General features: G+C 50.2%; 5 protein-coding genes across 5 annotated transcripts; 3 read left to right on the top strand and 2 right to left on the bottom strand.

The window, feature by feature from the left end:
- Nucleotides 1-70: 70 nt before the first annotated feature.
- On the top strand, nt 71-467 carry BDQ94DRAFT_149408 (uncharacterized protein; the record flags this gene model as incomplete). Its single annotated transcript, XM_026767375.1, has 1 exon — nt 71-467. A coding segment is annotated over exon 1 (256 nt), but the record flags the coding sequence as incomplete, so codon positions are not given.
- On the top strand, nt 71-1,829 carry BDQ94DRAFT_149407 (S-adenosyl-L-methionine-dependent methyltransferase). Its single transcript, XM_026767374.1, has 3 exons — nt 71-383; nt 457-678; nt 741-1,829. The coding sequence occupies exons 2-3, from the start codon at nt 550-552 to the stop codon at nt 1,494-1,496; spliced, it is 885 nt and encodes a 294-aa protein (XP_026623048.1). The 5' UTR covers nt 71-383; nt 457-549; the 3' UTR covers nt 1,497-1,829.
- BDQ94DRAFT_161587 (GTPase-activating protein GYP1) lies at nt 1,591-3,922 on the bottom strand (the record flags this gene model as incomplete). Its single annotated transcript, XM_026769401.1, has 7 exons — nt 1,591-1,752; nt 1,808-1,900; nt 1,965-2,848; nt 2,895-3,382; nt 3,468-3,554; nt 3,692-3,775; nt 3,864-3,922. 7 exons carry the CDS (start codon nt 3,920-3,922, stop codon nt 1,591-1,593), a joined length of 1,857 nt encoding a protein of 618 aa, XP_026623047.1.
- Nucleotides 3,923-4,615: 693 nt separating this feature from the next.
- BDQ94DRAFT_78290 (heterogeneous nuclear ribonucleoprotein HRP1) lies at nt 4,616-8,788 on the top strand. Its single transcript, XM_026776533.1, has 7 exons — nt 4,616-5,012; nt 5,076-5,354; nt 6,735-6,775; nt 6,844-7,007; nt 7,081-8,158; nt 8,211-8,441; nt 8,561-8,788. The coding sequence occupies exons 1-6, from the start codon at nt 4,969-4,971 to the stop codon at nt 8,345-8,347; spliced, it is 1,743 nt and encodes a 580-aa protein (XP_026623046.1). The 5' UTR covers nt 4,616-4,968; the 3' UTR covers nt 8,348-8,441; nt 8,561-8,788.
- A 154-nt stretch (nt 8,789-8,942) lies between these two features.
- On the bottom strand, nt 8,943-11,878 carry BDQ94DRAFT_78282 (transient receptor potential ion channel family protein). The gene is made up of 2 exons (XM_026776532.1): nt 9,819-11,878; nt 8,943-9,759 (listed from the first exon to the last, which is right to left on the bottom strand). Exons 1-2 carry the CDS (start codon nt 11,671-11,673, stop codon nt 9,431-9,433), a joined length of 2,184 nt encoding a protein of 727 aa, XP_026623045.1. The 5' UTR covers nt 11,674-11,878; the 3' UTR covers nt 8,943-9,430.
- Nucleotides 11,879-12,591: the final 713 nt, after the last annotated feature.

Here is a 12,591-nt window from a genome sequence, read left to right as displayed (position 1 = left end):
CAGAAATGTAGTTCCGGGCCGCTAATCTTATCAGAAACCCTCCGCACTTTTTTTTGTTCGAGCCAAAAGACAGAGAGAGTGAGAGTGTGTGTTTGTGTGAGAGAAGAGAGAACCCATATAGAATTCACCCCTCTAAAAGGTTGTCTTGTCAGGATTCGGACTGCTCACTCAGAGGCCTCGCGACTCAATCTGCCAGGATGCCCAAGGTCAAACAGCAGAAGCGCAATAGCGCTTCGAAGGCCAGTCCCTATGCCGATGCGGCGGCAAAGACGAAGGCCGCCAACACCGTCTTCAAGATGAATACCGATCTCGGCCAGCACATTCTGAAAAACCCTGGCGTGGCTCAACGAATTGTTGACAAAGCCGAGTTGAAACAGAGCGATGTGAGTCGTCCACAAACTTGGCCCATGTACCTTACAGATTTGCCTAACCTGGAGGGGCTTTTTTTTTTAATAGGTTGTTCTGGAAATTGGTCCTGGTACCGGTAACTTGACCGTGAAGATCCTCGAACAGGCGAAAAAAGTTATCGCCGTTGAGCTCGACCCTCGAATGGCTGCCGAAGTCACCAAGCGTGTTCAAGGCACGCCTGCCCAGAAACGCTTAGACGTTATCCTTGGAGATGTGATCAAAACAGACCTTCCATATTTCGATGTTTGCATCAGCAACACGCCGTATCAGGTACGCTCTATAAACTATCTATCTCTTCAAAGTGGAAGAAAGGCTAATTATTCGCCCGCTAGATCTCTTCTCCCCTCACATTCAAACTTCTCGCGACGTCTCCGGCGCCCCGCATTTGTGTTCTCATGTTTCAACGAGAATTTGCTCTAAGGTTATTCGCGAAGCCGGGCGATAAGCTCTACAGTCGACTCTCCGTCAATGCTCAGATGTGGGCTAAGATCGACCACATCATGAAGGTGGGCAAGAACAATTTCAAGCCCCCACCGCTGGTCGAGTCGAGCGTTGTCCGTCTGGTACCTAAGAACCCCAGGCCACAGATCAACTACGATGAGTGGGACGGGCTTCTGAGAATTTTATTCGTCCGGAAGAACAAGACAATCCGGTCAAGTTTCCTTGGCAAGTCCACGGTCATGGATATGTTGGAAGCCAACTATCGAACATGGTGTGCGCAAAACGATATCCCAGTTGAGGATGGGCCGGCGGAAGGCGCCGAATCTGATGCGATGGACATTGGCAACGCGCAAGATGAGGATGATGATGAGGGTGAAGACGAGCCTGACGAGGGCATGGACGTGGACGATGAAGATGACGTACCCGACTTCTTCAAGGAACAGACGAACGCGCGTATTCAAGAGGCTCTTAAGAATCGGCCTAGTCGTAAGAAGAAGGGAAAGGTAGCAGAGCTCGTCCGGGAGAAGGTACGGCAGGTGTTGGAAGATGAAACACGCCTTGCGGACAAGCGTGCAAGGATGTGCGATGAGAACGACTTCCTGAAGTTATTGTGGGCCTTCAACCAGAAGGGCTTCCATTTCAGCTGAGGCTAATAAGCCCGGGAATCGGAGATTACGTCTCCCTTTGGGAACGCCATATACTAATGAAACAGGTGATATTATTAATGACTCATGACTGTCGTCACTGCAGGTCATCCTCTGGAGTTCGTTCTCCAGCCGGACGAAGATGAGCCCTAGAGTCCTGGAAGAGACTTTGCCAGATGAATGCTTCGCTCAGCAAGAGTTCCACATCTTTATCCGTCCAATCCTTTGTGGGAAGTGCTTGCAGAAACATCATTATCTCCTATTGTCGTTTAGCATTTACTGTACGGTATCCAGAGCCTTAGAATTATACCCACCTGGAAATCCATCTTCACCAGCTGGTCTGACCATTTCACAAGGAAGGCTGCACAAACGTATAGATGAAACCTTGAGAAACCTTGCTCCTCTGCCTAATGGAACGGTCAGTATACCTGATCTACATCTGGCGCAATAGGGATAGTTGGTTTGCCTCACCATATACGTGTCCCACATCCGTATAGTATTCTGTACACTCATCTCCCGCATAAGAAGACAGTTCATCCACCGAAAACTGAACTGCATGAACTCTACTCCCTCCTGCTCCAAATGCTTGGCCAGTGTAGAGTCAATGCGCATTGTCAAGTCACGCAATGCCCTAACTTGTCGGTGAATACCCGGTTGAGCATAAATATAATTGTCCTGGATACCGTCGAGTAGCTTGGTAAGACACCAAAATGTATCTGCCTCCACAGCATCCAGCACACTCCTGGGCAACTGGCCAGGATCCATGCCCCTCTCAACATTGAGATCAGTTACGTACGTGCCCAAAAAGACCTGCCAGAACGGTGTGACGAGGTCATTGATACCTTGCACGTATCCGCTCGCCGGGTGTCGGATAGCCCAAACGTAGAGGATCTTTTCCAACGATCGTTGAGTAGCTTCGTAGCTGTAAAGTTGAATGTGAGGGCTAGTCCGAGGAACATCAATGCTGATTTGATGCCATATTGCCTCATCCAAGCCCCTGCCACGCCCAGCGCTCGACGAAGGTGGATTTCCAGAACCAGCCGCACTCCCACGTTCAAAGGCTTGTCGAACCCCGTCCAAATATTCCTTGCGCTTTCTTTCGAGGGTAGGAATGCGCCTTTCACTATTTGTGGGGAGGTATCCAAGGAGCAGTTGCCAGGTCATCGCGCGAACTTCATCGGGGACCCCTGACCAGGCCAGGTTCCTCAGCTCCGACAAAGGAACGGTGCTTGTCTGGAGAAGACGTTTAAACTTGTTAATTCTCGAAATGCGGCTGTTGTACATATCCATCTCTTTAGGCGATGCATTTTTGGGAGGAGGCGCGTGGTTAATGAGGTTCAAGGCGTTGGCGGGGTCTGGAAAGAGGTCAGCACGTTCCAGCATTATAAGGACACTTCATACCTTTCAGGATTTCTTTATACTGAGGTCGCAGTATCTTACCCTCTCCAGTTCCAGCCGTAGGATACATAGGTACACCGCGCTCCTCAGCGATATCCGAACTATTGGCCCGTTGCCGATTGGTTCCCAAGCCAACCCCGAGTGATGAGGCGGTACTAGCAAGCCCCCCACCTGGATCAGCAGGCTTAAGCTGAGAACTGCCAACTCGCTGCGACTGTTTCTTCCGCATGCTGGTAATACTAGGGAGACCGAACTCGTCCTCATCATCATCATAGACGATGTCTTCCTCCTCGTCGTCATCTTCGTAATCTTCTCCCAATCGGTCAGAACCCCAGGATTCGATCCCGCCGTTCATTATGTCAGAGTAGGAAGTAGTATGAGGGGACGTGGACCACCCGCCCGATCGTAGGGGTGAAAGAGACGTGTGTTGGATATTGGCAGAGGATGACCGAGGCGGTGTCCGCGGGCGCGCATGCTGCTGCGAGATCCCTCTATTGGGGGAGGCGCACAGGTCAGTGAAATGAAAGAGCCAAGCACGAAGAGAGATAAACACCCAATGGCATGCAATGTACTAACTTTAGTATGTCAGCGTGCGAGTATGAGGCGCCAACAACCGTGTTTTGCTCATGTTGCGTCGAGGCCGCTTGATTATGGGATACTGATCTTCCCTTCCAAAACGGCGAATTCACCCGCCTTTCAGGGGAGGGTTAGCGCGAGAAACTCAAAAGTCATTGCAATGAAATGCCCTCAATGGCTCATGAAAAGAAATCGAACGATGGGGAGTGAAACATACTCAGCACGGTCTGTTCATTGGAAGTGGGGGAGCTATATCAGCCACTGGATCTGGAACCCAAAAGACGGGGGTGTGAGAGGTACGAACCAACCTGGACCATCTCCTTCAGAGAATCAAAAGCGATTGGATTAGCCAGCTATTGCGTACAGAATATAATGGGGCTGGGGTTTAAGACTCACCTGTTGGCCCTTCCTCGCAGCCATTGCGTTTTTGAGGAGTGCGGAGGCAACGATAGCATCAATTGGCAGGTCTTGGGGACCGAATAACATGGAGAGAGCACAGAAGCCGAGTGCGGGGAGGGCTGCGGCACGTGGATTCGGTGCTGCGTCCAGAGCTGGCAAGGTTTCCTAGCAACAACACCCCGAAAACAACGTCGGTTTGATCTACTTTTGGCTTACAGATCTCCACACGGGGGGAAGCAGGGTAAGTGTAATTGGAGATGGTGGCCTGTCATGCCACAATATTCAGTATTCTTCTGATGATGTTTTGCTGGTCGGGGGATAACAGTTGATAAGGTCTTGCGTAAGGTCTACTGACTACTGATACTAGCCCTTACGGACGATACCCACCTGGTAGCTTTCGTCAGGTACTGCGAGGGAGCAGTAACCTCCGAGAGGGTAGAGATCCCGTTAGGTTATATTGGCTATATATTATAATTAGAAGACAGATCTATGTACCAGGGGTCACGTCTATTCAATAATAATGCATACTTTAAAAATTTGGAGAAAAAAATAATAAAAAAGGAAACACGCACCAATATGTTCTTGCAGGTTAAACATAATATAACTACTTAGTACTTAGGTTCCTTACCGATGGCCTCAGTCGAATACGGTACAATACATATTACCGACAGGATTCTTACAGTTACAGCAAAGCAAAGCGTACTTGCCCAGTCAGCCAGTCCCGTCACTCTTGTCTCTCTCTCTCTCCCCGTCGCTCTCGCCTCAACCTCCGCCGTGTAGCTGCTTCTCCTCTCCTCTCCTCCACCTCTTTCTCCCTCTCCCTCTCTCTGTACTCCTTGTCTCTACAACTAACCCACTTCACCCTTACTATTGTCGCTCTTCTTCCTCTTTTCCTTTTTTCTTTAGTTCTTTTTCTCACCATCTCTACCGAGGCGATATTCTGGCGATAATAGTTCGTCGCCATCGGTTCGTTGATACCTCTCTAGGTCGGATTTGAGTGGCTCGGTTGCCTCCATCTCAGAGTTGGTCACCTTGATCACATTTTGTTCCTGTCCTCAGTGCGACCTGATTCTTACCTGAATTTCTTTGTCACAAGATCACCATGGCTGAACCTGAGGACGTTGAGGAAGATCTTTTCGCGGATCTGTAGGGTGCTCCAATTTACCCAAATTGCCTAGGCAGCTTCTAAACTGTATGTGTTCTTATTAGGTATGAAGCCGACGACAATACAAGCCATACCATTCCCAGTACGGAAACTTCAAAATCCGTCGATCCTGTGCCCTCAGCTCCACCTATCAATCCCTCCCAAATCCCTATTCAATCTGTTGAAACTGGCCCGATCGAGTTCGAGACAGACGCTGCATACCATCACGCGTATCAAGGAGTCCACCAGAATGGCACGGATAATGTAGGTAGTGGGCGTGCACATCATGCCATGTCTGGTGGTGGTGAGTCCGAGCCCCGAGGCACTGGTATTAAAGAAGACGGGTAAGTGCTACTCTGTTAGAGACTTCGTGCGATTTTTTCCTTGCTTGTACCTTGATTGCAACTGGACATGTGAGTGTCCATGTGCGATATAAATCAACCCCGTTTTGCACTTATTCTTGGTTCTTTCTATCCTCTTGGGGGGGGATGGCCCATGGTAGGTTGGGGATACCGATGATATTCGCACGCATACCGGCTTTCTTGCTGTGCACCGTGAACGTAACTAGTGAGTTGGGCGCTGGAAGCTGCACATCAAGAATCTTCAGCGGCTGGACCAATGGTTCCTGGGGTGGGCTCTACTGAGATATAATGGCTTGGCGTCATGGGCAGAAGGATGAGGTTCTTTATCTAAGTCGAGGTCTTATCCGGTTGGGTCATCGTTGTTGCTAGATGGACGAATTCTCGGGCAGCCTTGGACATGCAGCTTTCAGGCTCTTCCATGAGTATGAATATCAAAATCAATCGGGCGAAGGCAAATTCAGCTCGGCCGTGCAATGCTCGATTTGTTTATATCTCAGCAATCAACCGTCGGTATGACTCGCGGTGAGATCTACTTCGGATTCCTGACACTGCGATTCCTTGTCGCGAGCGACTATAGTACAGCCGATACTATATAGCTTCTTGTCGATATAGCTTGATAGTGCACAGCAAGGAATAACGGCCTTGGCTGTCTGGTTGGGCAATGTCGATCAGATTACCTAGCTTCGGACATGATTAGACAGACAGGCAGAGGATCCTTGGTCCAGGGAAACAAGAACAAAAAGAAAAGAAAGTTGACTTAATTCGCCTGCCATGCTCCAACTCGTGGTTCTTTGTCACCCACGCGCACATCTTCTGTCGTGGGATACATATCGCCTGGCCTCTTATTATCCACTGGGTCGCCCCGTAAACCAGTGGTCGAATGACTAGAGATATCTCTGTCCTCATTAGCCAGTCGCCCTCTGGCCACCCCTGTCGGTGTATACAAGACTCAGAAATTGGCCCGTTTCAAAGACCTGAAGTTCATGCATGGGCTGCCATTACAATCAGCCCGATGGTCGACTTTGCTCAAGCGCAACCTATGCCCTTCGCGCAACAGACACACTACTTGATCAGCGCAGGGAGTTAGATACCCCCATATTCGGGAGACCCGAACTACAGGATCAGCTTAATCCCATTCACAATTAGCCTCCCCAAACAAGTGCCTGTTTCTTCCAAAAGCATGGGCCATCAGGCCCCCCACCTCTCAGCAGCAAAGCTTCAGCTCCTGTCCACCTTGTTTATGCCCGCCTTTGATGTCAAGCTTAATCTCTCGTTCTTCGTTCCTTTTTTGTTTTCCCCGTTGTCTGCTTTTTTCAAAGCCCTCGTGGCATGGCCTCCTTTGCTGATATACTCTTGGGTTAGGAAAATGTTCATCGGGGGTTTGAACTGGGAGACTACGGATCGTATGTATATCCCAAACACTACCAGTTCTATTCAAGCCAAGTACAGCGTGTCTAACATAATGACATAGAATCTCTGAAGGACTACTTTTCTCAGTTTGGAGAGGTACAGGAATGCACTGTGATGCGAGACAGTGCTACTGGTCGCTCTAGAGGTTTCGGTTTCTTGACTTTCAGAGATCCCAAGACAGTGAACACTGTCATGGTCAAGGAGCACTACCTAGATGGGAAGATTGTAAGAACCTCTTTCATGCTCATTCATAAAATGCAGACCATCGTCGAATTATAAGCTCATGTTGGTATGACAGATCGATCCTAAGCGTGCGATCCCCCGTGACGAGCAAGAGAAGACTAGCAAGATCTTTGTTGGTGGTGTCAGCCAAGAGGCCAACGAACATGATTTCAAAGAGTTTTTCGCTCAATTTGGCCGCGTCATCGATGCCACCCTGATGATCGACAAAGATACTGGTCGTCCCCGTGGCTTCGGATTTGTGACCTTCGATAGCGAGGCTGCCGTCGAGGCCGCTCTCTCGGGCCCCTTGGAGATTTGCGGAAAGCCCATAGAGGTCAAGAAAGCTCAGCCAAGAGGTAACTTGCGTGATGAAGAAGACCGCAGGTTCCGCCGCGGCAGGGACGCTTTCCGAGAGGGTGGTCAAATGGGGGGTGATGGCTCCCAGCAGCAAGCGGGTGCACCGGGACAGGCCAACATGGCTGGTGGATTAACACCGCAAATGATGGCACAGTACTGGCAAAGGATGCAGCAGTATTTTGCTCTGATGCAACAGCAAATGGCTGTCGCTGCCGCTCAGGGTCAGGGAATGGGCGGAATGGGAATGGGTGGAATGAACCCTGCTATGATGCAGCAGATGCAACAAATGAAACAGATGCAACAGATGCAGATGGGCAACAATCAGCCTCAAGGCAGTCTCAGTCCTCCTTCGCAGAGTGCAACTCCTCAAGCCATGCCGAACATGATGAACCCCGCTATGATGCAGCAGATGCAACAAATGCAGCAGATGCAGAGTCAGGGGCAGGGCAACAACGTCGGGGCCATGCCGGCTCAAATGGGAAATGCTATGGGTGCAGGAGGAGGCGGTGGTGGTGGCGGTGGTAGTAGTGGTGGTGGAGGAACACCAGGCAGTGCTAATGGAAATGGGAGCTTTACTGGTCCTCGAGGGGGGCCTGGTTATAACGCCCAGGAACAAATTGCTTTTGAACAGCAAAAGTATGAGCAGCAGCAGGTACGCCGAGCCATGGAGAACCGGGCCTTTTCGCCGTACCAGCAGGGCGGGCCCACTTCGTGGGAAGGCATGTACGATGAAGTGCCCCAGCCTAACATCCCTACTGGACCCCAGGCCATGAATCGTGCTGGAAGCATGGGACGCGGTATGTAATGATTATTGATGTCTGCCTTTCAGCTAGCTGACCCCAGGTGCAGGACCCACTCCCCAACCTCAAAGCGCTGCCCCGGCAAACGCTCCCACAGGACCCAAGAACGCCGGCAAACCAGGCGCCAACTATCGTGGAGGAGGACGAGGAGGACACCGAGGCTTCCATCCCTATTCCCGGGGATAGGCCGGTTCCCTTATTTTGTGTGTGCGAATAGGTGTATCGTTCTGCTGTGGTCTCTTTCCGTTCTCTTGTTACTGTCATGGTTTTGGTCCTTTTCCCATCAAGCCGTCCTGCCTCCCCTATTGCAACTGCTGCTGCCTTTCGTATCATGGGGGATCTATCTTATCTCATACTCATTGTATGACCACTACAATGGTTGTTGAGGGGAGGCGACGGCCTGCCATCATTGATGATGTCTAATGTAACTTTCCGAGTGATGCTTTCATTCATTTCCCCCTCTCATGGCTGCTTTTTACCTCCTGTCGAAGTCTGGAGTCTCCTCGGAGGAAGGTTTCGAGTCGAACAAGAAAAACCAAGAGTCGGTGTGTTGCATATAATCCAAATTGGCGTTACCCTCAGTACTTCTTATGTCAATTTTTCAGTTTGAAAACAAAATCACTGTTCTTGTTTTTTATTACTCCAGCCGAATCCTGCGCTCCAGGCAGAGTAGCTGCAGGATTTCCGTAGTAAAATCCGGATCTGCCCAAATAAACTGATGACCTTAAACCATCCAGTTCGGGTTTTGTAATTGCTATGATCGTAACTGGGGATGGGTATAAGTAGATTGAATGCTTTCATTCGAACTTCTATCTTTCTAGTACAAGATATAGGTCTCAGCACCCTCAAATCCGGCTGAGTGTGTGAGCAAAGAATGCAGCTTGCGCGTCCTGTCAATGGATTCTTTCCCCGCAGCCCATCCACAATAACGGAGTCAAGATAATGCGTAGGAGCAACCCCCTATGAGCGCCGATTTACAAGAAAGCCTGAAAGCCTAAAACTAGGTATGTATGGTAATGGCATGATGGGAATCAAATAGGACAAGAACAGAAGAGTAAACAAAGGGTAGTAAGAGAGTCAGAGAGGGAGAAAGGAGCGGCGTAACAAAAACACAATAAATACCAAGATCCACCATCAACCAAATCAAGTACGCTAAATTCGTCAAATTTACCTGACACAAAAATTCTATGTTCAATATTTAAGATGAATGTGGGGTCGAGAAAAGAAAATATTGGTACGTCGTCAAGTGCCATCCAGCGCAAACGGGCTTCAGTAAGCGAACCCATAACCCGGGGTCGTGGCATGGTGCTTTTCAGGGTTTTCATGGCTGCCATGACTATCATGGCTTCGGCGGCTTTCTCGACTTATACTTCGACCATTGATGTCTTCAAGAGGGTAGCTTGAATCAACCAGCCGATCCGTGCTACCTGTAGGGCTGTGTCGCGATTTCGAATCATGTTGATCCCGGTAAGGTTCGTAAGGACCGGTAAAGTTGAACTTGCTCATTTCAGCGTAATCCTTGCGAGGAGGATGCTCCATGAGCAGAGATTCACGGGCGTCAAGAGGGGTCAAATCATCGAGATCACGATTCATTTTGTCTGGTAACACAATAGTCAGCAACCCAAAGAGTGTCGAACACAGTGGCCAAGTCACTTACTAGCTTCCCTCTTCCGTTTAGCATGAGGGTTCTCGCGAATGCACAGGATAATGGCGTTGGTGGCAATAAGAATGGCCAAGATACCACTCAGTCCCGACTGAATAGCAATGAGGACAATGCCGGTAACAGTTTTGGTCGTCTCCGAGAGCCCCAACTCGTCGACGAAGATCAACACACACGCGATTGACAAGACACGAACCACCTGGACTGAAATGTTGATCCACTGGCTAGACTTGGCAACGTACGGACGGTTCCACAGCAAAAGGGTGAGCATGAGAGCCTCCACGATGAGTTGACCAGCGCTTTGGGCAAGCCCATGACCATCTCCAGCAGCAATGACGCAACCCTTGGCAAACATGTATACAATGGCAGGGACGAATGCCCACCAGTAGTCCTTTTTGTAGTTGTCGTAGAAAAGACTGTACTTGCGCCAGGTTTCGTCGTTGTCGTACAAATGGGACGCATCACCTTCGGTCTTCTTGTACTTCCGAGCCACGAACATGATCTTGAGACCAAAGTACAATAACACAGCCGTGAAAACTGTAAGCGCCACAGCAGCCAAGAGCTTCGCCGCCCACGAATCCCCACTGCTGAGTTGATAGACACACCAAATCACCCAAACGCCGTACAGCAGCAGAATCAAGTTGGTAATTGTGCGACCCAGGAGACCCCAGTAGTCTTTGCGGAAGTTGGTGAGTTTGTCCGGGAAAGAGCCGTAGAGAGCCCAAACTTCGAGGATGACCTTGAGCAACAAGATACCAACGGCAATAGCGGCAATTAGGATAGCGAAAATGAGCAGAACGGTCATGAAGGTGTTGGCTTGAGGGATGGTCAACTGTTCGGCATAGGCCTCAATTCCGGAGACGAAATGTTCGAAACTACTGCTGTCGTCACTGGTGCTGTTAGACGACGAAGTAGTATTGCTGCTATACGAAGTCGAGACCTCGCGCGCAGCTAGGTTAGCCATGCCTGTGACCAGATCCAGTCCTCGCTTCGACTTTGAGCTAGAATTCGTGCCGTCAGAGTACACGAGCGTGGCATTGAGAAGATACTGGTAGCTGTTGTCGGTGAGATTGCCGCCGGTCGACTTCCGGAAGTTATCGATGGACTCCTGCATTTGACCCCAAGGAATCAAACCCGTGCTGAAGGCAAAGTTCTTCGAAAAGCTGCGGTACACCGTCGGGTAGCTGACACTGAGCATTCCATTAGTGGCCATAGTGTGAAACCAACTCACGACATCACCAAAGCTGGGACTAGAGGAGACGGCACCAGGGTGGCCAACAGCACCCAGAGCTGACAGCCCGCTCACGGCCAATGCCGCACCAGCCACACCAGCAGCAGCATAGGATACACCCGCGATCTGCATAGTATTGCCGTTGGTCAGTTCCGATTGGATGCATGCCAGCTCGTCATTGTCGGTCTTGGACAGCAATTGAAGCTTCACTTGGCCATCCAAGTCTGGGATGGCGAAGGCGATGGAGGGGATTTCACTAGCGATCGATTCAGGTAGGGTCTGCGTGCCAGTCGCGGAGAAGCTACCGGCAGCCACGGGACAGAGTTGCTCCACGTAGTATTTGCTGCTGCACGGGTCGAACGTTTCGGAGTAGAGTTGACTGCCGTAGGCATAGATGGTCAAGATTGCCGTGACATTCTGTTCTACCCCATTGGTGCCGGAAACATCGAAGACGATTTCTCTAGTAGAACGGGTATAGGTGACGGATAGTTTGTCGACTTGGATAGCAGAGTCTGACATACAAGTTGTCAGACCATTGGTGCTGAGGGTATCGGCAGCGAGGGCTCGAGTGGCCAGGAGACCCAGCGCCGTAAGGGTCGAAAAAGAAGGAATGAGCCGCATATTGACAATTGATGGGTGATGTTACTCAAGGCTGTGAAGATTCAAGGTGCCAGCATCAAGAAAATCTTCACAGAGCTTATGCAGACAAGAAAGCTTTTCTTTCCGAGAGATTGGCGACGATTATAAGGGTATATTTGGCGCGAGTATATTTGAATCGCCGATCAAGATCGCAGCAACTAGGCTCGCCTGATGATACGGAGATTGTTGACAGGATCAACCTGTGTAGAATGAAAACGCTTAAAGAGGGTGAATCAAACTGTTGGAGCTGCAAACAGATGCTCGAAAGAGTGTGCAGAACCGCAATACAAGATATCCAAGCAAGCCACGAGAGGGGATGCTGTTCCAAAGAGTGGGAGGACCGCACCCACACCCGCTCACTGACTTGTGTCACTCACTGTCCGTCGCAAACGTCAAGGGAGTGAAGGCAGGAGAGCGCGATACATGGAGGGGGCAGAGAGGATTGAGGAAAGAGAGTCTTGCGGGCAAACAATTGATTGCCTGCACGAGAGAAGAGAATAGTTGCTCGACTCTAAAGACTGAAGAAAAGGGGGGGTGGGTTGAGGAGAGCGCGCGGCTAGGCAGAGAAAGTGAGTGTTAGGGTGGTGTGAGTAAGGAGTGGAAACGCGCGAAAGGGACAGATGCTGGCTAACAGATTCAAACTGATGGATGAGCGACGACAAGGGAAGAGAAAGAAAGAACCATGCAGAGAACGAATGTTGGATGGAGACAACCAGACTCAAGGAAGATGGGGGGAGGGGAGGGGGGGAGGAAGAGAAGAGGGAGGGGGGAGTGATGAGTGAAAGGAAAGATGAGATGGATAGAGTGAGTAGCTGCCTGTCTCACTGTCTCTCGCTCGTCTCTGCCTCTCTGTTTCTCTCTACTAAAGTTACCTGCGACTTACAGCCCGAGGACTCTTCG

The sequence above is a fragment of the Aspergillus welwitschiae genome, assembly GCF_003344945.1.
Source record: "Aspergillus welwitschiae strain CBS 139.54b unplaced genomic scaffold BDQ94scaffold_32, whole genome shotgun sequence".
Taxonomy (NCBI): domain Eukaryota; kingdom Fungi; phylum Ascomycota; class Eurotiomycetes; order Eurotiales; family Aspergillaceae; genus Aspergillus; species Aspergillus welwitschiae.
This window is presented reverse-complemented; position numbering and strand designations above follow the sequence as displayed.